The sequence below is a fragment of the Aspergillus chevalieri genome, chromosome 5 (assembly GCF_016861735.1).
Source record: "Aspergillus chevalieri M1 DNA, chromosome 5, nearly complete sequence".
Lineage (NCBI taxonomy): Eukaryota > Fungi > Ascomycota > Eurotiomycetes > Eurotiales > Aspergillaceae > Aspergillus > Aspergillus chevalieri.
Window position 1 is genome coordinate 2,452,587 of NC_057366.1, and position 22,869 is coordinate 2,475,455.

A 22,869-nucleotide genomic window follows, 5' to 3' on the forward strand; every position below is an offset into this window, starting at 1 on the left:
AACTGGAGTATTAAGGGGTTGACTCGGTGAATCAGTGCAGATCGTGTTGGAGCTGGCCTTGTCAGAGTAGGAGTGAATCGAAACTTTTGCGGCGATAAACAGTGCGTTAGCCGGGATACGGTCACGTGATCTACACAGGAGCATGGGCATGTTGGGCATCTATGCTCAAACTGACTACGCTCTTCTTTATGTGCTAATTTGCCTTTCAAATAGTTCTGTAATACAAGATTATAACGGTAGATTATAATTAACTATAAATCGGCGCATATATCCAAACGTAGACGTAGATAAGTACCAAGAACGAGATCACGATTGGGATTTCTCCTCAATCTGCTTCTCAGTCCACTCCCAAAGCTTCTTACCCAGTTCAGCATCAGACGCATACTGCGTCTTAGCATGCACCCCAATTGGAATATAGTAACCCCCATTAACCAAGTCCTCCTTCTTGGCACCAGCAGCAAACAGCTGGTTCATCGCCCCAGTCCGTACACTCCGGAAACCAAGCGACATAGCTGCAAGAGCAGCTCTAGTGAACGCTGATGCCTTAGCATGCTGGTACAAGTTGCTGGACACAGCGCCCGGGTGGACCGCGACAGACAGGATTTCCGGATACCGGCGCGCAAGTTCCGCCGCAAAGAGGATATTCGCAGCCTTGGACGCGCCATAGCGAGTCCATGTGCTTGCGTCCAGCAGAGCAGGGGTGGATGTCATAACATCGAACGATGGGGCAGCACTGTGGCCCACAGAGCTCAACGTCACGACTCTAACATCCGGCGCGGGAGTCGCATTCGCGGCGGTCTTCTGCAGCGTGGGCAGAAGCAGCTTCGTGAGCAGGAAATGGCCAATATGATTCGTTCCAAATTGCACCTCGAATCCTTCCTCCGTGGTATCCGGGGGGTTTCCCATTGTCCCTGCGTTTAGCATCAAGATATCCAATCGCTCACTGTCCGAGTTGAACTTTCCTGCGGCCGCGCGGATGGATTTAAACGAGGCCAGGTCGAGAGGGATGTATCTGATGTCCACGTGAGAGGAGACGGTTTCTTGGATCGAGGCGATGGCATCTTGCGCTTTTGTCGCGTTGCGAGCCCCTAGGTATATACGGGAGGGATTGTGCTTGGCGAGTTGGATAATGGCCTCTTTTCCAAGGCCGATGTTACCTACCCGGAGAGAACTGTGTTAGTCTAGATGAGTAGGCAAAACTCCAAGGAGGACTTACCCCCAGTGACAAAAATAACCTTCCCGGTAAGATCACCAATATCTCTCTGCGGGTCGAATGACGAGCCCAAAGCGCCGAACGTAAGCTCATTGAGCGTGGGACCAACGCTAGAGAAAAGATCCCTAGGATGGCGAAGACCATAGGACGCGAAACCGAAGATAGGACTCATTGCGCCGGGCATTTCAGTAAATATACCTAAGAAAAGAGCGTCAAGATAGGAGAGATGCAGTTCAACGGCACATTCTCAGGATAGCGCTGCAGATATAAGAAGCAGAAGCATAAATGACCGAGGCATATCGCCGACGTGAAGAAAGCTAAAGTGATCTGTCAGGAGGATCTCCACACTGCAGAACGAGCAAATGATATTTGAACCCGATGTCGTGCAGTCGGCCACCTCTGGTCAAGGATATGAGCGTTCAGTCGTATTGTGCCAGAGTCAAGAGTTCGCACAAAGAACACAGAGAGGCATAAGTGAGAAACATATGATCGGCGCCAAGAGGTTTTCAGCCTGACTTCCCAAAAGAGTTAGTGGAGTTTTGATTGCACAGCTGCATCCTGAGGATATGTACTGATAGTCATCTTGACTAGTTCTCGTGCTGGAGTGACACAGTGATAAGCGAGACACTTGTTACTTGAGTGTGTGGCAAGAGGAACAAATTCATTTATACGCTGGATACGACGAACACAAGCTACCGATATCCACTTGCCCAAGCATTGAAGCAAAATGAAGTTCCTTTGTCTTCATGGCGCTGGAACCAATGATGAGGTATAATCTAGAATAGGGATCATTCGAATTATACGCACTAGTACTAATGAATTGATTGATAGATATTCGACCTCCAATCCGGTATACCCACAACCACAGAGACCCCAGTTATCGAAACATTTAGATCCTAACATCTGAACCAGGCGGTATACGTCACTCCTTAGAAGAAAAAGGCCACACCTTCAGATTCATCAATGGGGGAGTACTATCCGACCCCGAGCCTGGTACATCACCCCATCTCCCACTGTCCAGCCCTAGACGTATTTAACATTCACAGAAATCGCAAGCATCATGGACGGCCCCTTCTACAAGCACTACACAGTCAATACACCCCCAGGCCCCACCCTCTCCACAGCCCTTCAATACACCCTCTCCATAATCGAAAAGGAAGGCCCCTTCGACGCCGTAATGGGTTTCTCGCAAGGCGCAGCCCTCGCCTGCTCCCTGCTAATCCACCATGCCAAAACCCATCCCGATGAATCCCCGCTGTTCAAAATGGCCGTGTTTATCTGCGGCGCGACGGTGTGGGATGTGGATAATGGTTTGGAGGCTTTGCAGCCGACGCCGGGGACTTCTGCGGTGGGGATTCCCACGGTGCATATTGTCGGGAAGCAGGATCCGTTGTATGCGGAGGGGAAGAAGCTGTATGGGTTGTGTGAGCCTGAGAAGGCGGTATTTTATGATCATGGGTCGAGGCATATGATTCCGTTTGATTTAGTGAATACGGAGAGGATGGCGGGGATTGTAGAGGAGACGGTCAAGCAAGTGGAGGGTCTATAGACGTTCTTATATAGAGTAACTTGATGGGTATATACGGATATTGGTTAGATAGATTTAAGACAGATATGCAGTGGAATGAAGCGTTCATGTTCAATTCGTAACCTATCCGAGTTTGTACAATGGCATATCCAGAAAGCAAGCTATCTTTAATCCTCCCGTTTCTTTGAATCCTCCGGCTTATCAGAGCTAAACTTAGCCATGAAAACTGCTAATAGCAAAATAACTGTACCCAGAGTAAAACTGTACGCTATAATCGGTGATCCAACCATATTTCCCGTCTGTACATCGCCAGAACCGAGTCACAGGCCCGCGGACTCACCAGCACCTTCAGCAGGGAGAACTTTTCCAAGGAATTGCTCAAGGTCTTCAATCTCCGCCGGGTCAGCAGAGTGAGGAAGGTCACTATAATCAAATTAACCACCAATCTCATCTACAAACAATGATCCAGGAAAACTCACGGGTAAGAACGGAAGTTAACATCCTCCAATCCCAACTCCTTCATCGCCTTAGCAGACATCTCACCAAACGAATGCGGCACAACATTATCATCAAGACCATGTGCAAGGAAGAAAGGAGTCTTCTTATTCGGCCAGTCCTCAGGCATGAAGTTCTTGATCCGATCACTCAGAAGCAAGTAGCAAGAAAGACCGAAGACACCACCCAGCTTCTCCTTGTTTGTGATACCCGAGAAAACGGACATGGCACCTCCCTGGGAAAAACCACCGAGGACAATCCGAGAGGGTTTGATGCCGTTGTCGATCTGCTCCTGGATCAGGGTGTTGAAGTATTCGCGGGAACGGAGGATGCCGGGTTCGTCTTGGGTGCGAATAGATTCTTCGAAGTCGAGCTGCGGACCATAGAATCAGTATCGGTACCCACCATACAACGAGATAGCAAAGAAACTGCTCACATCGCGACCAAGCTTGGTAAGATCATACCAACCAGGCATGGTCATACCAAAGTTCTAAACCCCAATTATCCGTTAACATAGCGTGCTCCCCACTCAGTCAACACACCGAGTCCACAAACATACCACTGTGATGGGAATCATGGGCGCATTAGGGAAAATGAAAGCGACTTCATCGAACATGCAACGACGGCGCCAGTTCTGAGCGAGGGACATCCTGTATAGTTTGAAAGCATAAGCATCGCTCCTCGGTTGTTCCGCGTTTGTCGATATAAGTTTGGTAAACGTACCATCCAGCGCCACTATTCGAGAAGAAAAAATAACAGTCAGCAAAATCCCTCTGTACTTAAGATGAAAAGCATCAAACCAACCTATCACCCAAACCGTGGGCCATTATCACCGTCGCGGTGTGCTTCTTGAGCGCGGGAACGACATAAGGGGCGCGAGGCGGCATCTTGGCTTCTTATGATACCAAATTGACGTTTAAAGTGTGATAATAAAGGGCAAAGAAAGTAAGAAAAAGGATGAGATAATCTGTCTGGAAGAATGGCAACTAAAGTAGAAGAAGGTACCTAGATTTCCCCTCGATTCTGCCGCCGAGGTTGCTATCTGCAGTTTCGCCGCCTTCTATTTCAGGACAGTGCCAGTGAAGTAGGAATTATTTTGTATTCCTTTTGAGACATTAGATTTCTAGTTTATCTGGTGTTTGACGAGGGTATAAAGAATCATGGTGCTTGTCGAGATATTGGCCACGAGTGCGTCGTGGTTATGGATATATACAGGCCGCTCATTCCTGTGCAAGTTCATGCACCTCCTTCTCAACCGTCTCAATGACGGAGGAAGCCAATCCCTCCTCGACAACACCCGTCTGCCATGAGAGTGCCAAAACCAAGCACCCGTCACCACCCGAAATGACTGAGATTTCAACAGCGCATCCCGTAACACTAGCACACTGAGAGAAGATCATGCGGCCAATATGCGGCTTTGAAGGATCATCATTCAAATTGAGACCGGGTGCAAAGACGCCAATATTGGACAGTTCGAAACTGGATCCTCGTTGCTTTCCTACCTTGGATAGGAAGAGTTCTTGGTGGAAATCGTTGACGTATCTGAGGAGGTTTGGTGAAGCGTTCGTTCCCTGAAGGCTTAGGGTGCTTTCTATCGTCCTTCGAGATCGCTGGGCTTCGCTCCAAGGAAAAGAATCCAACATGACGTCGTCGCGTGAGTAAAATTCATTGTAGTCCTGTATCCAGACACCTATCGAATCGTCGGTGACGATATCAGGGAGGAATTTCCGGGAGGAGAGGGGGCCATTGCACTTGAGCTGCGTAAAATTATCGGGTATATGTGTAAAGACAGCGCGGGAAACAATTGTCTGCAAAGCCGCGGTGATAGTGGTATTATTCCGGCGACAAGCATGCCTGAAAGATGTTGCGAGAGACTTGGGAATGACAATATGGCGCATTTGCGTCTCAAGTGGGACACGGATCTCTGACCCAGTCCACAGCCCAGGATCCCTCCAGGACCAGACCTTCTCTTTGAACAAGGTAGTAGCAAGGTATGGGATGGTGAGGGTCATAGGATGGATCTCTTCAATGCTCGGGAGAAGTGGCATTGTAGGCGAGGAAATGACTTGCCGTGTTTCCGCTGACGATTCAGTAACCGCATGTAGACCCTCTAGGAAAGACTTGTGGAAAGCCTTTCCAGAGGTACCATCACCGACAGCATGATGGAATACAAAAGCCGCCGTAAAACGGCGCTTATTCCCCGCATCAAGCAGAAGACAAACCCTCCAATACGGAAGTGGCGGAGAAAATGCGATGTTATGCTGAATATTCAGCAGCTTCTCTAATTCATCATCTTTCTCATCCTCACCTGGGAAAGGGTGGCTGCGTTTTTGGGACGATACAGAACGCCCCAGGTCGATCTCAGGAAGACGCGCCCAATGAGGCTCCTTGGTATCTTCGCCGACAGGAATGGCGCACAGAATTGGATGCTGAAAGATTGCCGCCTCGCATGCTCTGTAGACGTAATCTTTGATCGAAAGAGATGACTCAGGGAGTGTATATGTTGCAGCAACTGCGACATTGTAGTAGAACCCGAGGGGGTTACGCGCGGTGGAGTATTGCTCCAATCGACCTGATACTGTCAGTCGGGACAATCGAAATCATGATCCAGTTGCTACTTACCAACAGGTCGCAGTTTTTCGAGCTGGTTTATTTCCATATCTAATTGCCGAATGTACAAAGTACGGATGTGGGGGAAGCCAGGTGCACAGCAGCGGGAGGAAGCGAATATATACCTAGAACACGTGACTCATCAGGATTTAAATACAAAAAGGATTCTACAGTATACCCTAGTATATGTACATGGTACAGGCAGCTTAATACAATCATCATCACTCATACAGCATAAACTTTTGTCTTGCCCACCGTCTATAGAAAATACCCCAGGAAGGACGATCCCAATCACAGCACCGCCATACCACCAACAACCGCCGCACCAAGCATACGCCAAGCAGCGGTTTGCAAAGCGACAGCACCGCCAGTCGATGTGGAAGCCGAATCCGAGTCCGAGGTCGAAGATCCACCGCTCTGTGCGCCGCCATTGGCAGTAGACTCGTTGGCATTGCGCTGCGCAGCTTCGCCGGTGAATGGCGCGGCAGCGACGTTGGTGTTGTTCTTGCAGGACGAGGGGTTTGAATATTCGGTGCTAGAGGAGAATTGAATATCCGCGCACTAATATCATTAGCATGCTAGCCTCGAGATTGTTGAAAGGACAGTTGAGACATACCGCGTAAAGACCTCCAGTAGGATCGCCATTACTCTGAACCTGCACAGTGGCATTCATGCCGTCTGTGATATTGACCCCCAATATGTCCTCGTCAAAGGCAACGTGCGGAATACAAAGCGATCCCAATCCCCGTGCTCCAAAAGTCGGCACCAGCGAAACATTGAAGTTGGTACTGGGGTCATTGCCCAGAGACAACAGTACTTCGAAAGCAGTCTGCGTGTGACCCATTGTCACGGCCACAGGGAAGGAACCATCAGAAATAGAGACCTTGGTGCGCTCAGACGACCGAGCCAGACCACCGCAGGGGAAGGTGGTCATTGTGTCTTCATTTTCACCGCGGGCAGTTGGGTAGTCCAGCTTGAAGTGAGCGGCCACAAGGGGCGTGAGGGCTGCGAGGGAGAGAATGGAGAGCTTCATGGTTACAGTAGTAAACAAGGATTCCGTGGAAGCTCCGGATAATGAGTGAGGAAATATGTAGGATACAAAAAAGCAGCAGAGAAAGGAGAAAAACGGGAATGGTCTTTATTACATTATCGCATCTAGCTAGCTCCAACCGGGTAATGAGCCCGAAACGAAGACCATAGAAGATAATTGCATGACATGATTCCCGCAACCCTACTATGGTACATGGACCCTGCATCTACAACAGATAGTACTAAGACCCATCCTGAATAAGAGAAACCGCTAAAAACAGTTAGAGTTAATCAAAAGAAGTTCGAAAACCTGCTCAATCATGCGCACATCCACTCATTCCATCAATTGCGGAGATTCGGTAGCATCCGGATAGCGCGAGGACATGTCCGTTTTGGGATGGGCGAACCGACTCTCCGACAGGGCCGATTGCCTGATCTGGCGGGAGATAGGCCGATATTCAGGGCACGTGTTGACCTAGGTTCTTTGACGCTGATTAATATCGACTCAGTTCAGACACTTTTGTTTCGTCTTTACAAAACAAAGTGTACTCCGTAGAGTCACGCTGAAGCGGCGGAATTGCGATGTATGTATCAAAAAAAAAATATACATTATGTCGCAGATATGCTCTATATGCAAGATAAAAACAGTAACCGAAACAGCTGAATCCAATTGTATGCCATGTCTCTTTTGCTTCAACCCAGAACGCCTTATCCCGAACTCCAACAAGACCCGTAGATTTATATGCAAAAGAAATCGGATCAATGATCGTGCTCGTTCCATTGAATGTATCGTCCGACAGCCAGTTCTCCTAGAAAAGCACCTCCCAGCACGGAGCAAAAATATCCCACGTTCATCGTCATGACAGCCAACATCCTAGAAGTATGTGTCAGCAGACATCCCTTGCATGTACATTCTTAGAACCAACCACTTACAGTAAATAAGACACTCCAGTAATACAGAGGTAAATCAATGCTCGAGGAAGGTCCACGCTGAACCTCCATGGTAGCGGCTCGTTCGTCACCCGACGCACCACCTTGACCGTCTCTTCCACGCCCTGAGGAGTTACCAAAGAAGCAGTTTTTGCATCGGGGTCAGAATCGATACGTCCGGCTTCGGAAGTCTTGCCCGCGACGGTGACATAACGGCGGTTGAGGTGAGCAGCTGTCCATCGTTGTTCCATGATGGCTTTGAAGGCGACGAGGCATCGTCCGATGATGGCGAGGGCGATAAGGAAGATACAGGTTCCGGCATAGGTGCCGCTGGATGAGGGTGTCCAGGCATTGGAGAAGAGAGGAGTGTCGTGGTTGTTAACAAAGACCATGGCCATGGACATTGACGAAGATGAGGATGAGGAGTGGTCCATTCCGGACATATCAGACATGCCAGACATGTCGCTGCTTCCCATATCCATGTCCATATTCAGTAGAGTAGAATTATAATGGCAGCAACTGTAGGAAGTGTGAGAAGGAGTTCAAGTAGACTGAGAAAGAGGGGAAACGAGATGAGGAAACCCCCCAAAAAAAAAAAGGCCATGACGACGGCGGTTTTAGGGCCGTTATGAACCCGGAAATACTGACAAGGACGCTAGAGCACATTTCTGGAGTCTGGGCGGGGCGGATGAGCAGATTTTCTGCTTGTGCGCCAATCAGAATTCTTCCGGGACCCGCTAAAGGTCCGCCCCATGGAGACCCGCCAAGACCCACTAGACCCTGCGCGGATTCTGAGAACAATACAGTACTGTGTACTGTATTCGTAATTAATAGTCACTGCGTCACTTCATTCGGACTTCTTTTCTTTCGTCGTCCTTCTTCTCACTATGTCTTAGTTCTCTGTATCGACAGAAATATATATACACAGCATGTCCATGTCCATGTCCATGTCAATGGGAGGCATGGGCGGCATGTCCGGCATGGGCCATATGTCCATGGGCGCCGGCGTGCCAGATCCTTTCTATCTTCAGAGGATGTACTGGGCAGTGGTAGGAAGTGCTATTGGAGCTGCTGCCCTCGTCAACTTCTTCAATTGGTATCTGGCTCGTCAGAGGTAGGAGTTGATCATTCTGAAAGAGGATAGACACACTGGCTAACGATCCAGACTGCGAGATTCGACCAACACTCCTGCTAAACCCAAATCGATATTCTTCGTATTCTGCGCTACTGCCACAACACTGGTACGCGAAGCAAGTTATGCGACTATACCTCCGTTATCTTTCAAAGGCCGTACCTTTTATTTTGCTCCTCTGGGACCGGTTGCCATCATCCTTGCCAACATAGTCACGCTTATGGTGCTTTGCTTCTACAAACTGGACACAACAAACCAGTGGAAATGGGAGGACGTGGGCTACCGCACGGGATTCATCACCATTGCGCAGTTGCCATTAATCTTTCTGCTGGCTGGGAGACAGAATATCATCGGATATCTGGCTGGCATGGGCTACGAACGACTCAATTGGTTTCATCGATGGATCTCTCGGACTTTGTGGCTGACGGCCACCATCCATATGGGCTTCTGGTTTCGTGACTGGGGTCAATACGACTATATCACGTACCAACTGAAAAACGATGCCCTGGCGAAGCGTGGATTTGCGGCATGGATAATTTTAAGTTTCATCGTCATTTCCTCCGTCGCTCCCGTGCGAAATATAAGCTATGAGTTCTTCGTGTTACAGCATCTTGTCACGTTTGTGGGCTTCATAGTCGCCGTATGGCTTCATGCTCCGAATGAGGTTAAAGCCTGGGTGTGGATCCCGATTGGACTGCTGATCTTCGATCGTGTTGCACGATATGCATGGGCTACCTACGCCAATCTGTCGATCTTTCACCGTTCGGCCAACCCCAAACATCCACTCTGGGCAAATCGCGCCTCCTTCACACCGTTGCCAGGGAACGTGACTCGCATAACGATTGAGAACCCTGGCATCAGTTGGAGGCCGGGTCAGCATGTGTTCCTCACCTGCCACTCCATTGTGCCACTGCAATGCCATCCGTTCACCATCGTCTCCCTTCCGGAGGATAACAATATGGAATTCTTGGTCCGCGCAGCAAAGGGTGGCACGAGACTATTTTTCCGCTACGCATCCAAGAACCATCAAATTCTCGGCTCGGGAGGAACATCGCCACAAAAGGGGGAGCGCACTGTATTTATCGACGGTCCATACGGAATGTACAGGTCACTCCGCCAATTCGACTCCGTCGTTTTATTAGCAGGAGGCACGGGTGCGACATTCATAATTCCCTGTCTCAGGGATATTGTGGCGGCATGGAAAGGAGAGTCGCAGCACCAAGATTCCAAAACACGACAGGCCGCAACCAAACGGATCCGATTCGTGTGGGTGATCAAATCACGCGCTCACTTGAGCTGGTTTGACTCGCAGCTGCAGACAGTGCTTGCAGCCGTCGATGAGTGCCGAAGCAACCAACCAGGCCTTATACGAGAAATAGAGATGAGCATCTACGTCACTTGTGATGAGGCACTGGAGCCAACTAGCACCACAATAGACCGGACAATATGTTCACAAGCACAAACCATCACCCCCTCTTCAGCTGAAATGCATGATGAAAAGGGGCCAATAACCCAAAAAGAAGACAATGTCACAGTTCAACCGATCTCCTCTAGCTCATCCTCCAACCAACCAGCGACAGGGTGCCTTCCAAAGGGTGGGTGCTGCTGTACAGACCGCGTCGAAGATGAGGATGAAATCACCGAACAGCACCATTGCACCTGTTCTGGACATGCAGCTGTCCCTACTAGCCCTGTCATTGAAAACAAGATTGGCGAGAAAGCCACGTCCAACATGTCACCAATAAAAAGCGCCCTTCCCATTTTCTCTGGCCGCCCACAACCACGGACCATCATCCGAAAAATCCTGGAGAAAGCCGAAGGCGAGAGTGCGGTGGTGGTCTGCGGACCACGGGGACTATCAGATGAAGTCCGCCGGAGCGTAGTGTCTCTTAGTGATGAACGGGCTGTGCATAAGGGGACTGGTGCTCAGGGGATTTATTTGCACGTTGAGAGCTTCGGATGGTAATTGTAAGTTCTAATGGCTGCATATACCCGGCGTTGTGTATTCTGGCTACTGTACAGATTATGTTCATGAGAATAATATCATTCATTGTTTATGACGGATGTAAATCGGATGAGAAGATTACTACTTTATCCATCCAAACTAGTGTTCGCATTGGAAAGAGGACCATAGTGATGAGGAAGGGTTCTCCAATTGAAATGCTTTACTATATATAAAGAAAGCGCGAACAATGTACGCTCTTAACAGTCTCAGTTTTGCAGGTGATACCATATTATCTGCTAATTACATCCCTGGGTTTCGTATGCCTCGGGTTGATGCTAGTGATTTGGCTCTTTTGACAGCAATAGTATCATTATATATAGCTTTCTGATTCAAGGTTTCCTCCCACAATGTCGATATCAACCTTCTCCTCCTCCTGCAGTCCCATTTCCATGTCGCAGAGCAGATAATCCCCAACAGCGCCACTTAAAGAATGTAGACGATAGGCTGGGGTATCCGAAAGAAGTATGCTGAATGGCATAGAAGAGGATCTAATTGGACGGAAATGAATGATTGAATTAGATGAAGAACTAAAAATACAGGGACAAGATGGCTGTATTTATGGGCCATTAAACAAAGCAAAGACACTATCTAGAATGTTTGTATGCTGCAGGATGGGTAGGACTGAATGCAAGGAGAGATGTGAGCCGTTGGCTGGCAGGACGTTGCCAGGGCAGATGTCAGAGCGAGTTTCATGGTGAGTCTTCACGGATGGCTATAAAAGAAGAGAACTTTCAATAGATGAATGACTGGCAAATGAATTGAGCAAGTTGAGAGAGGGAAAAACCTAAAATTTAAGTCTTTCCGACAACCATAATGCTCCCGACTCAACCTAATCCATGCTGAACAGGCCGATCTTATCGTCATCGTCCTGGTAGCCGGACTGGAATGAAGCGGGTTTATACCAACCCAAAGGCACGCTCGCCATCTGTCTGTCACCTTGGTGGAGATGTTTGCAGTAATAGCTGAGCTTAAAGGTGCCAGCTAAACGCACTATATCCACCAGTTAACACGTTTCCTACAGTCCAGCTCAGCTCAGCTCAGTCAGGGTATGTTCGATCCAGTATGTCGAACCGACGGTTCCTAGAACAAGATTATGCGCATGTCTAATTTCCACCACACCGAATTGCTTCCCCAGACGCAGTCTGATTGATCGAAAAGGGGCCTTGGCCGAAATTCAGGCCAGCGGCTTGTCTTTTGTGTGGGAGAATTACCGACAATTGACGATGGGCTGAAGCAGATCAATCTTATATTGTACAGCTAGTAGCTGAGGCTGAAGTACGTAGTTACTCCAGTAGTCTGATGTAATCAGCCGCAGATCATTAGGGAGAGAAACAGCTGAAATATGATTATGCACACCACTTATCACGCACCATACACCTATGGTTCCATTCTGGCTATTGCTATCCTTTCTTTACTATGCATACTGCAGTAATAATGTTTTGGAGAGTGCATCAATCCTGGCCGTTGCAGTCCATTTTTATAATTCATGCATAGTGGTTGTGAAATAGGAAGCAAACTAGGGCAGCCAGCCAGCCACATACATCCCACACTAAAATTTCGACTTTCCCCGTGTGTTCGGGGTTCGTAAACGTTGGCGACTAGACGTACGAGCGCCAGCTGTTGTGGGGACATCTCCGCTCTGAGAACGGGCATTTGGATGTGTAGGTCACGTCAATCGCTTTGCATCACAATGCAGCTTCAGCTAGTCACAACCTACAAGTACACTGAGGATTATGTAAAATAGAATCGAGACAGATACCCAAGGATACCTCAGAATCTGGTCCGATATTATTGTATCAGCAAGACTGCACCAAAATAGCGATCTTCCTGGCCAAGCCGTCTCAATCAGAACGTCTTCGAAAAATATGCAAGGCAAAATTGGATATAGGGCTACCCTGGCAGTGACGGTTCATGCCTCATGGCAGGTAATGTCAGTCATGTGACTGCATACCTAATGCCTGAGCTATCAACCAGCGCTATTCTTTTCAAAGAATAAGAAAGGTGAAAGCAGCCGCTTTGGCCTGAATTGGACATCTAATACCAGTCTGAAAGCTTCTAATCTAAAGTTGCTTGTTGGTTGACACAGCTACTGCACGACCGATATTACCCGAGGCGATGATGTAATAGGTCAACTCATCTCCAACCTCACCTCTGACTCTTACCTCGACCATCCATCAATACCACCACAACACTACCAACTCAATTCATACTCGATTTATCCGCACAAACAGTCAAAATGTTCCGCTTTGTACGTTTCTTCTCACACTCCACTTACCCAACTCCCAATTCCCCTCTACACCACCACCACCACCACCATCGACGCCGCCGCCGCAACCCCTCCAACCCAAGAGAAACTGCAGACTAACAAATACAGCTCCAGCCCAAATCCCTCCCCCCAATCACCCTCTTCCACAACCCCACCCTAACCTCCTCCGCCCACGCCCTCACAATCCTCAAGCAAGCCTCCACCACCGCCTCCGAAACAGCCACCGAAGACCAAGCCTCCGACTACTCCAACCACGCCAAGAATCAGCAGGCCGAGTTCCAGCTGGAAGTCACCGAGAGTGCGCCCACGAATGACCAGCTGAGGAGTATTCTGGATTATGTTGCGGATAATGGGGTTGGGAAGAAAAAGACGTATGTGCCGGGGGAGATTGTGAAGGGGGCGAGGGATGCGGAGGATGCGTTGGCGAGGTTTAAGGAGGATAAGGAGAGGTTTGTTAGGCCGATTGTATGTCTTCCCGCTTCCTTGTGTTGTTTGAGATGTGGTTGCTAATTATGATAGACTGTCGACTGGAACGGTGGACGTGCCATCATTGGTGACAACCAGTCTGAGATTCTCAGTATGTTGCGCCAGGTTGGCGAGTCGGACGTCGACTAAACGCCTCATGATCGATCTATCGTGTTTCATAAATACCCTTTTGGATAGCTCGATTTACTGGATCTATCATACCAGTCTATGTATCATACACAATATCAATGCACTCAACTCCTGACCATGACCTCTTGACACTGAACGCACAAGGTGAAACATGCATCGAATTAGAATGTACTCGCTCAAAAAGAGAAATGAAAACATGAGATATGAAATAAACTTGTCATGGTCAAACGAGATCCCGCTCGGTGCCAGAAGAAAGACCGAAAGAAAAGAAGAAAAAGATGCAATGCCTAGAACATTGTTCCAAATGACCCATCCGTTGGAATCGGTTTTCGAGGTGAACTTCTTCCTGTGCCTTCAATGGCCGGTTTTCGATGACTGCAGGTCAATTAGTACGAGAACAAACATATGAAAGAAAAGAACGTACCGGAATGTAAACCCAACAAACAGCCCCTTACTCATCTTGTCCTCCCGCTCTGCCATCTCCTCCAATGCTCGTTGCTTGTCATGAACCTCCTTGTACTTGGCCATATCGGCTTCGCTGGAGAAATCGTCAAAGTATCCAGCATCCGTCTCCGAATCCAGCTCGGGCACAAACGGCGGGCGTTGTTCGCGCAGGCGTGAAAAGTCGACCTCGTTAAAGTAGTCATGTGCATGAATCTCGTGAATATTGTTGAATCGATAGTCCTTGGACGCCACCAACTTGGTAATAAAATCCCATGTTCGTCGCGAAAGGAAGTAATTCGGGTCCTCGTACACCGGTTTCCGTAACACTTTTTGCCATCGCTTGAGGTTTTGCCAGGTCTCCTCCACTGTTGCGCCGGCGAAGGGCGGATATCCGGCCAATGCCTCGAATAGCATGCATCCTAAACTCCAGTAGTCCACTGTGAAATCATACTGGTCTCCTTTCAGAACCTCCGGTGCCATGTAGTCAGGCGACCCGACAATCGACTTGGCGTAGTTAACCTGGCGCTCACGCAATGAGCGGTATCCTTGACGTCGTTCCGCCGCGGTTCTCTGCTCCATCGGTCGGCCGAAAGGAACCGGTGTGTTACCCACTTCCTCCAGCTTGACACGCATCGATTCAATTTTGCCCGGGTTCAGCATACCGGCTGCCAATCCAAAGTCCGTCAATTTCATATGGCCCGTAGAGTCAATGAGGAAGTTCTCTGGTTTGAGGTCACGATGGATGTAACCTAATGCGTGCAGTGCATCGATACAGGAGAACATTTCGGCCACGTAGAATCGGGCATGACGATTGTGCAGGACACCGGCGTTGTTCAGCAATGTTCGAAAATCTCCTCCCGGTACATATTCCATCGCGAGGTAGATCTGATCCTCATCTTGGAAAGCATAGAGCAGCCTCACCAACCAGTCACTTTTTGCCGCTGTCAGAATATCGCGCTCCGTAAGGATATGCCGGATTTCGTCTAGCTTGAAGAGTAACTTCTTGCTCATCACTTTGAGCGCGCACACCTCCCGCGTGTCCTTCTTTTGCGCCAAATAGACCTGCCCATAACCACCCTGGCCGACCTGCGTCAGGATTTGGAAGTCGTGCTGGCGGAGGCGTGTGCGACGCTTGCGCAGATGAGCGCGTTCGCGACCAAGATATTTGCGAAGTGCGGGTTCGTATTCTTCAATCGGGGTATTGGGGGGGTCGGGGTATGCGTTTCGGAATTGGGACTGACGGTTCTGACGGTTATGGACGTAACTAAGGAGGTCGAAATAATGGTCGAGGAAGTCTGGTACGGTGGGTCACCTGTTAGTCCACATGCTCTCGGGAAGGAGTGCATAAACAAAACATACAAAGTTGAGTCACGTTGACTAATCGCTTCACGCGCGGGTTCTGCAGCTTCTCCAATTCTTCAGGAGTCAATCCACGCATCTGAACCTGACGTCTCCCGATGGGATCATCTCGTGGCGGCTGATAAGGCTCATGGCGGGAGAGGGCGGCGACGGCGGGATTGCGACCAAGACTCTTCTGTGGCAACCGAGACGGCGCTGCATTCTCTTTGTCTTGGCATTTGCGGGTAGGACTGCTCGAGGGTTGATGGATAACACTTTCGCTGAAATCCTCCATGGAGCCCTTGGCCTTGGGCGGGGAGAACATGGGATGATTGTAATGATTGTAGGTAGTCTTGGTTGGAGACGACTTAGTGGGGGACGGCGGCGCAAGCTTCATAGCCTTTTCAAAGACATTGGGTAAATCGAGCGATCCCGGAGGCATCCTATTCTTGCTGGGACTGCCCTGGGGTGTCTGCGCCGGACTAGTGAAGCCATTTCCTGAAGGTGTGGAGGGACGGTCGTAGGGTTCATGGCGGGTGTGTAGCAATGGAGGAGGCTCTGGCAGTCGCAGGCCATGGCGCTCTGCGGTTTCGCGAGCGATATCAACGGGCATCATTAAGGTTGTAACTTTTCCTTTGTGCTCTTTTCTGTCACTTGTAACTTCGAGATGTCTTCACGTGATGAACCGAGATGGCCCCTTGATAAGGGCGCGCAATAATCGCAACCGATCTCGATGCGGATCGCTAGTGGGTATAGGTAGAATTGAGACAAATCACAAGAAAAAAGAATTTCAAATATGACAGAGAAGGTGAAAGGGAAAAAAAAAAAAAAAAGAAAGCAACTGAAAAAAGTCGCAGGACGAAGGGGTACGGAGGAATGAGAGAGGGAGGGGTGAGGAGTGAGAGAGAGAGCGAGGAGGCGGCGAAACGGCAGCTGTGGTTGGTCAATCACCTCCAGCCAATATGAGACTGAAGCCAAACACACGCAATTTAGGTGCAAAGGGGGGGCAGAAGAATGTCTTTGTGGGAGACACAAAATGGAAGAGAAAAAGATAATGAAAATTTGAAAATGAGATAGGATGAAGATATGACGAATTACTCAGTTACTGAGGCAGCGGGAAAAAAATGCGTGGCGAGGAAAGAGACAAAGTGTGGCTGCTGAATCGGGCGCAGCTGAGTCGTGCCTTCCTACTCTGGTAACGAGGCTTGACCCAACACAGAGCCGCAGCCCGACTGTGCCAGTTGCCAGGGCAACTTTGCAATTATCGCACTGAATAGAGAATGCTTTGAAATAACCACTATTAAAAGTACAATAGCAATAGCAAACAGGTTTTCAAATCTCCTGTTTTCCCCCTTCAAACAAGCCTCAAAAAGCTAATCGACCCAGACTCAGGGACCAGCGCACGTTGATTGGACCCTCGGGGGACTCCCACGGGGCCACGATCGAGCTGGGCAGCAATAAAAATGGAGCATGACTGCAAGTCATCGACCACTAGTTTTGTTTAGACACTGTAGACGGGTCAGACGGGTGGCGGAGGGGGGGACCGGATGCCGCACGATTACGGAGTAGTCCGATACAGAGGAGGCTAGATCTTGCTTAATATATTAGACTCCGTGTTTTCTTTTGCATTGTTGCATTTATTGAACATTGGGTGTCCCAGCTTCGTTTTATATTGAAGTCTGCGAGTTCCCGCAGATACTGGTTCAGATCCGTGTTCCTTGGATGAAAACAATCAAATTACCCCTTCGGGTATGGCCTGCTCGTGACCCATGGTCCCGCGGTGCTGCTATGACGTACTATTTGTTTACGTAGATCTACACATACAAATTCATGCTCAGGAACCATGGTTGCGAACCTATGGATCAGATCCATACGAACACCTGATTTCGGATATCATTGCGGTATTGACTTCAATCACCTGTATTACAGTAGAATATCCCCAGAATTCGGAGAATTATGCACCTCCTTTAGCACGTTGTCCGGTCTACCTCATGTCAGCCATCGCAACATCAAACACAGAACAGAAGAAAGAAACCCACATAAAATGCCAGCCCTCCTCCCTCGGTCACAAAAGTTATCTTCGATCCCTTGGGAAAATAAAACACGTCGCCCCGCCGAGCCTGCACTGATTGCCCCGTCGCGTCGGAGATCGTAACCTCGCCTTCTAGGATGATCTTCATCTCGTCGTAGGTGTATTCGTAGACCAGTGGGGTGCCTTTTTCTAGGCGGAAAAAGCCGCATGAGATTGGTTTTTCGGGGGCATTTTGCTCACTGTCCGAGACATGGTAGTTCTCGTTAGTACTTTCTCATATACAGTACGGAGAAGTGCGTGGTTCATTGCCTGGAAGTAGAGTGACTGACTGACCTCGATGCTAAATCGCCAAGAAAAGCATTCTCATTCGCAATAAGAGGCGGCTCAAAAGTGGACTGTGCCTGAGCGTGGTAAACAAATGGAGTAGCCATTGCGTCAACTATACAAATTCAAAACGCGATAACCTAAAGCGAATCTCTCGATCTACACAACAGCACTAGCAGCAGTCAGCACGAGTCATTTATACGCCCCTCACCACTTGCACAACGATCCGAGGGATCTAACCATTCGCATCCAATGTCCAGACAAAGTAACCAAATCCATGTCTACAGTTATCAGACATCCGAGCCGTGAGGAGAACATGACTGATACTGTGAGGAGAAACCGACACCAATCGGCCATCCAATCAGTGTCCCAAATCTAGATATCTGGGGTTTCTTTTCCAAATCTGGTTAGTCGGTCCTTATCAGTGCTCTGTACTATGCGGAGTACAGGCATAGTTGAGGGTGTTACTACAACGCCTCTTGCTATGGACTAAATTAGCAGTATTATAGCAATAACGAAGAGTCATTATTCTGACAAATAGTGCAGGAATCTAGGTTAATTTGGTAATGGGGTAGTTAGCCCCGGTGTGGTAGTAATACATTGGTATACATGTATCAGTTCCGTATGTACGTTCGTATGTAAGTAACCCGCGGTATTACATACAATACCCAAACCACACCATACAGAAGTACACCGGCTCTTGTATACCCAACTTGTATACTTCACTCAGTTAAACGTGATCCAAACTGTATTATTTTCTATTCCTAATAAAGTAGCTTTCTGTGAAACAACACATTCAGACAAAATATCCATGTCGAATATTCACCACTTTATCGCATAATCTAACCATTCTACTCGTGCAGCCAGTGAAATGGATCACATCATCCCATCAGTTCAATCCTGCTGGATTCCTACCGGAACAACCCCAGCGATTCTTCCGATTCGATCAGACTCCGATATAAAATGCCTTCCCCTCCTTCTCCTCTTTCTCCTCTTCACTCTTAACACACAGACCATCGCCATCGCCATCGGCCCAACTCAACTCAACTTCGCTCTCATCGCTATTCTTTCTAGTTATCTCCACTTAAGGCATCGCCCCAACGCTCCATTCTCCATCAAGACTAAACTGACCGACTACAGATCGGGCATTTACAATAACGGTACATCCCTGCATGACTTGGATAGTCCACTTCGTTTGATGAAAAATCATAATATTTTATACAAAAAAATCGATTTTGAGAGACTTGAAGACTTGTGCCACTCGACGAAATTCGACATCTGTAGCAAAGTCAATACACCATAGTATTGAAAGCAGATATCGTACCACTTTTCAGTTCTTTTCGGAATCGACAAAGACTTCCGTGGAATTGCGCCATTGCAACACACTTTGCTTTTGTTATATCCCATGCGCCAATCCGAGTTTCTTTCTCCCACCAAAGCGCCATAATTTTACTGAGGGAGAGCTTACAACCAGAACATCATCCGACATCGTTGAAAACAAGTCCAAGCAGCAATCCATTGTTAATCATTCACTCGAATCGAACGCCACGCTGATCGACTATTACAATCGAATCGTAATATAAGCAGACCAGAAAGCAACCCTTGCATACACAAAAGTATCCAGAAAGCAACAGATAAACATATCCTTTTGCACCATGACCACTGTCTCGATCACCAGGGAACTCGAGCCATACTTGGCTTCTCTCCGGTCGTATCTGGAGGACCACCCGAGTAATTTACCGGATAGCGAACCCGCAACGCGCTCAGAATGCCAGCCTGCTATCAAGAAAGACCCGGGGGAGCCATCAAGATCGAAAAGCAGTGCTACCAGGAATCCTTCTGCAAAGCGTCTGGCATTACGCCCTCGATATTAACTGGGCCTCTTCCACGTCCGACCTCTATCCCAGGAACACTATGTAAAGAATCAAAAGTTAGCATTTTTGACACTCAAATGAAGAAAAGCTTCTTGCTACCTTCCCAGCCCCATTTCTCCATCACGTTGACCCAATGCAATCGTCCACGGACAGTCTTCTCATGTTCGATATTCTCCAGTCCCGACACAGCAGAACTCCGTCTTGGGGCTTGACGGGAGGTGGTAGAGGGGATCGCTCGCTCCTCCCGACCCAACCCTTTCCGCCAAGTCTCCGAAGAATCATACACGGTATTGCTGCGGCTACGTTTGTGCTTTCGCTCCTGCTCAACCTTGTATGCATCTCGACGGCTCCAGACCTCTCGTACAACCTCGAGGCATCGATCGATGCCACCGAGCATCAACCGAGATTGAATGGCCATCCAACGATTCAGAACCCAGTCGCGATCCTCTTCTTGCTCTGCCTCGCAGCCTGCGGCAATAAGCGGGAACATCTGAATTATAGTTGTCCGCGAACTTGGTGGCACAGTGGCAAGCAATATCAATACTCGCTTTGCCAACTCCGATGTCGGTTCTGAAGGCATCTCTGGGACGGCTTGATGCAGATACAACAGGGTGGCCCAGCGATAGGCATGCGCTGTTTGGATGCTATGTTGCACCTCCGACGTGGGGTCTTCAGGCGGTTCGAACCATCTCGGAGGCTCCCATTGTTCAACAAGCATTTTCAGCTCAATGGCCTGGGATACCAGCGAAATGGAGTTAGAATTACTTTTTCGGACCCGTTGGACTAACCGCGCCACCTGATTGATGAGCGGAAAGAGCGTGGTAGCACATCCCATCAGAGGATCGATCTCATGTACCACATCGTCTGGGAGTTGAAAGATGGATAGGTCCATTTCTGAACCCTCGCAGTCATCCCGCGACGTCAAACGAGCTATCACGTCCATATACAGCCAGGTATTGTACAGAAACCGAACGCGCTCTAAATCAGCCCCATGCACTTTACCCTGGACGGCTAGATCCAGGACCTGCGATACCAATGCCTTAGCTCCCCGGAGATGCTGGATGCAAGAACGAGTATGCTGGTCCCATGTATCCGCAAATGCTAGTGCTAGACTGGTGGCAAGGGCGGCATCAGTTCTCATGCTTTCGATATTCTGCACCATATACGCGATACTTTTGCGCATATGATCCACGCCATGGACCCTGAGCGCTGGGTTTTCTTTGCTGGAATGAAATGCAGCCAGCGAGAAGATAGCGTGTCGCAGGGCTGGGGTATCTTTGGCCAACGGCCAAATCAATGTACGCCAGGGGTTCTCATGCAACCCATCCTTGATCGATAATATACCGCATGTGCTTCTATTGAAGCGTAACACCAGCATTTCGGGACTTGCGGCTCCTAGGTCTGGTTCAGCAGGGATGCTGGATGTCATGGGTGCTTCGGTCCTTGACGGAGAGGGCCCAGAATCTGGTAAGAACAGCCACTGATCGGATCCTGGATCGGACTGGCGCACTATTTCTTCAATCTCATCGTCATCGCCTGTTAGCAGGGCGGAGAAGCTGAAGCTATCTGATTTGGATGGACTAGAAGTCCACATCGCCCCAAACGAGTTGCCGTCTGAATCTACAGACGAGGGGAACAGATCCGACAGCCATGGAGCCGACCCGGGAATTTCAAGCTCTCCAAGTGAGGACTCGGGAGTCTTCTCACTCAACGCATCCAGGTTAGATTGGGTATCCTCCTCTACCCTAGGTGGAGTGTTTTTCTGTGGCAATCGACGCCCTTGTCTTGATTTTGGAGGGGACCCTTCACTTGGTGCAGTCCTTGCAAACGATACCGGACGTGGAACATTCCCTGTTGATCTTTTCGGTGTGGTCGCGGGCGGAGGCAGCAAAGTGACTATCAAAGCAAATAGCGCGGTTAATTGTTGGGACGATACATGATAAGGAGGGGAATAGAAATATGACTTTACCATTCCTTGTCTTTGCAGAAGTCCTGTTCGCCGCATTGGTCTCTTCGAAAGGTCGCCACTTGAAATCCTTCTTGTATCCTCCGCATTGTACCTTTCGCCGTTCACATTGAAGACACGTGGGTTTGGACTCGTCGCACTTCAGCCGTTTGGCCTTGCAGGTAATGCAGCCTGGATGGCAAGTAGGAGCAAAAGGTCAGTGTCTTGTACATTGTACGCTGCTATCCCAGCTTTGTGCTCTTATCCATTCATGTATTCGTATCCATGCGCCATTATATCATAACCTATCAACGAGAAAGTCTGGTGTACTGTACCATTACGACTCTTCGACTGCTTCGGCTTGCTACTCGCATGCCCACCTGCCGTGCTTGTTCTTGCTGTGAAGAGAGATGATCTGGCTGGAGGAGCCGATGAGGAGATAGAAGGAGCAGGGAGAGATGAAGAAGAGCCAACACTACCACCGGTGGTAGCAGCAGGAGGAGCAGAAGGAGGGGTAGAAGAGGGAATATCCAGAATAGCCGAAGGGGACGGAATTTTGATGCTTTCCATGCCCTGTGCTTGGAGAGTTGGAGATCGCATAGAAATGGAGGGGAAACACCGAATGGATACGAAAGATGAGGAAGAGTTATTGATAGATAGAAAAGAGAAACCACCGCACGAGATCTCTATAAGAACTCCATGGGGACGAAAGAGATAAGCGAGGCGAGATAGAAAGGACAGATAGATAATGGAGGAGTTCCTCGATCAATCATGTACCCATGCATCCGCGTGAGGAGAAAGCAGAGAAGGAACAGTTGATAAGCCGCGGGGAGAAGAGCAAGGTTCCACAACAGGAAACGAGAGCCAGCGGAAAAAAAATTCAGGATGATAGCGTACTTTTGAATGTTGTATTGCCTGTAATATTATTCGTTCTGGTGTATTAATAGCAATAATGTACTGGATGTGAAGCTATACAACTCGGTGGTCACGGGACCAAACACATGGTCTCTCCACACTTTCCAGCGGGACATTACATTGGCATCTCTCTCCACAGAACCCCAAGTAAGCAGTAAGGAAGGTTGCTGGTGA

The 22,869-nt window shown here is 48.9% G+C and overlaps 12 protein-coding genes across 12 annotated transcripts; 4 read left to right on the forward strand and 8 right to left on the reverse strand.

The window, feature by feature from the left end:
• Window positions 1-306: 306 nt before the first annotated feature.
• On the reverse strand, window positions 307-1,397 carry ACHE_50868A (putative short-chain dehydrogenase/reductase family protein; the record flags this gene model as incomplete). The annotated part of the gene is made up of 2 exons (XM_043280633.1): window positions 307-1,157; window positions 1,217-1,397. The coding sequence occupies 2 exons, from the start codon at window positions 1,395-1,397 to the stop codon at window positions 307-309; spliced, it is 1,032 nt and encodes a 343-aa protein (XP_043138192.1).
• A 543-nt stretch (window positions 1,398-1,940) lies between these two features.
• On the forward strand, window positions 1,941-2,762 carry ACHE_50869S (uncharacterized protein; the record flags this gene model as incomplete). Its single annotated transcript, XM_043280634.1, has 4 exons — window positions 1,941-1,982; window positions 2,045-2,063; window positions 2,126-2,206; window positions 2,260-2,762. 4 exons carry the CDS (start codon window positions 1,941-1,943, stop codon window positions 2,760-2,762), a joined length of 645 nt encoding a protein of 214 aa, XP_043138193.1.
• A 299-nt stretch (window positions 2,763-3,061) lies between these two features.
• Window positions 3,062-4,123, reverse strand: ACHE_50870A (palmitoyl-(protein) hydrolase; the record flags this gene model as incomplete). The annotated part of the gene is made up of 6 exons (XM_043280635.1): window positions 3,062-3,164; window positions 3,221-3,609; window positions 3,673-3,726; window positions 3,796-3,886; window positions 3,960-3,971; window positions 4,041-4,123. 6 exons carry the CDS (start codon window positions 4,121-4,123, stop codon window positions 3,062-3,064), a joined length of 732 nt encoding a protein of 243 aa, XP_043138194.1.
• Window positions 4,124-4,456: 333 nt separating this feature from the next.
• ACHE_50871A (uncharacterized protein) lies at window positions 4,457-5,895 on the reverse strand (the record flags this gene model as incomplete). The annotated part of the gene is made up of 2 exons (XM_043280636.1): window positions 4,457-5,808; window positions 5,859-5,895. The coding sequence occupies 2 exons, from the start codon at window positions 5,893-5,895 to the stop codon at window positions 4,457-4,459; spliced, it is 1,389 nt and encodes a 462-aa protein (XP_043138195.1).
• A 242-nt stretch (window positions 5,896-6,137) lies between these two features.
• On the reverse strand, window positions 6,138-6,879 carry ACHE_50872A (putative GPI anchored protein; the record flags this gene model as incomplete). The annotated part of the gene is made up of 2 exons (XM_043280637.1): window positions 6,138-6,407; window positions 6,463-6,879. The coding sequence occupies 2 exons, from the start codon at window positions 6,877-6,879 to the stop codon at window positions 6,138-6,140; spliced, it is 687 nt and encodes a 228-aa protein (XP_043138196.1).
• A 755-nt stretch (window positions 6,880-7,634) lies between these two features.
• On the reverse strand, window positions 7,635-8,293 carry ACHE_50873A (copper transporter family protein; the record flags this gene model as incomplete). Its single annotated transcript, XM_043280638.1, has 2 exons — window positions 7,635-7,749; window positions 7,809-8,293. The coding sequence occupies 2 exons, from the start codon at window positions 8,291-8,293 to the stop codon at window positions 7,635-7,637; spliced, it is 600 nt and encodes a 199-aa protein (XP_043138197.1).
• A 441-nt stretch (window positions 8,294-8,734) lies between these two features.
• ACHE_50874S (uncharacterized protein) lies at window positions 8,735-10,903 on the forward strand (the record flags this gene model as incomplete). The annotated part of the gene is made up of 2 exons (XM_043280639.1): window positions 8,735-8,919; window positions 8,971-10,903. 2 exons carry the CDS (start codon window positions 8,735-8,737, stop codon window positions 10,901-10,903), a joined length of 2,118 nt encoding a protein of 705 aa, XP_043138198.1.
• A 2,275-nt stretch (window positions 10,904-13,178) lies between these two features.
• Window positions 13,179-13,823, forward strand: ACHE_50875S (uncharacterized protein; the record flags this gene model as incomplete). The annotated part of the gene is made up of 3 exons (XM_043280640.1): window positions 13,179-13,190; window positions 13,323-13,673; window positions 13,728-13,823. 3 exons carry the CDS (start codon window positions 13,179-13,181, stop codon window positions 13,821-13,823), a joined length of 459 nt encoding a protein of 152 aa, XP_043138199.1.
• A 287-nt stretch (window positions 13,824-14,110) lies between these two features.
• ACHE_50876A (serine/threonine-protein kinase) lies at window positions 14,111-16,221 on the reverse strand (the record flags this gene model as incomplete). Its single annotated transcript, XM_043280641.1, has 3 exons — window positions 14,111-14,198; window positions 14,248-15,562; window positions 15,627-16,221. The coding sequence occupies 3 exons, from the start codon at window positions 16,219-16,221 to the stop codon at window positions 14,111-14,113; spliced, it is 1,998 nt and encodes a 665-aa protein (XP_043138200.1).
• Window positions 16,222-17,559: 1,338 nt separating this feature from the next.
• Window positions 17,560-18,068, reverse strand: ACHE_50877A (cupin domain-containing protein; the record flags this gene model as incomplete). Its single annotated transcript, XM_043280643.1, has 3 exons — window positions 17,560-17,589; window positions 17,645-17,876; window positions 17,971-18,068. The coding sequence occupies 3 exons, from the start codon at window positions 18,066-18,068 to the stop codon at window positions 17,560-17,562; spliced, it is 360 nt and encodes a 119-aa protein (XP_043138201.1).
• A 1,548-nt stretch (window positions 18,069-19,616) lies between these two features.
• On the forward strand, window positions 19,617-19,835 carry ACHE_50879S (uncharacterized protein; the record flags this gene model as incomplete). The annotated part of the gene is made up of 1 exon (XM_043280644.1): window positions 19,617-19,835. One exon carries the CDS (start codon window positions 19,617-19,619, stop codon window positions 19,833-19,835), a length of 219 nt encoding a protein of 72 aa, XP_043138202.1.
• Window positions 19,836-19,859: 24 nt separating this feature from the next.
• Window positions 19,860-22,380, reverse strand: ACHE_50878A (Zn(II)2Cys6 transcription factor; the record flags this gene model as incomplete). Its single annotated transcript, XM_043280645.1, has 4 exons — window positions 19,860-19,873; window positions 19,935-21,731; window positions 21,805-21,972; window positions 22,116-22,380. The coding sequence occupies 4 exons, from the start codon at window positions 22,378-22,380 to the stop codon at window positions 19,860-19,862; spliced, it is 2,244 nt and encodes a 747-aa protein (XP_043138203.1).
• Between the last annotated feature and the right edge of the window lie 489 nt (window positions 22,381-22,869).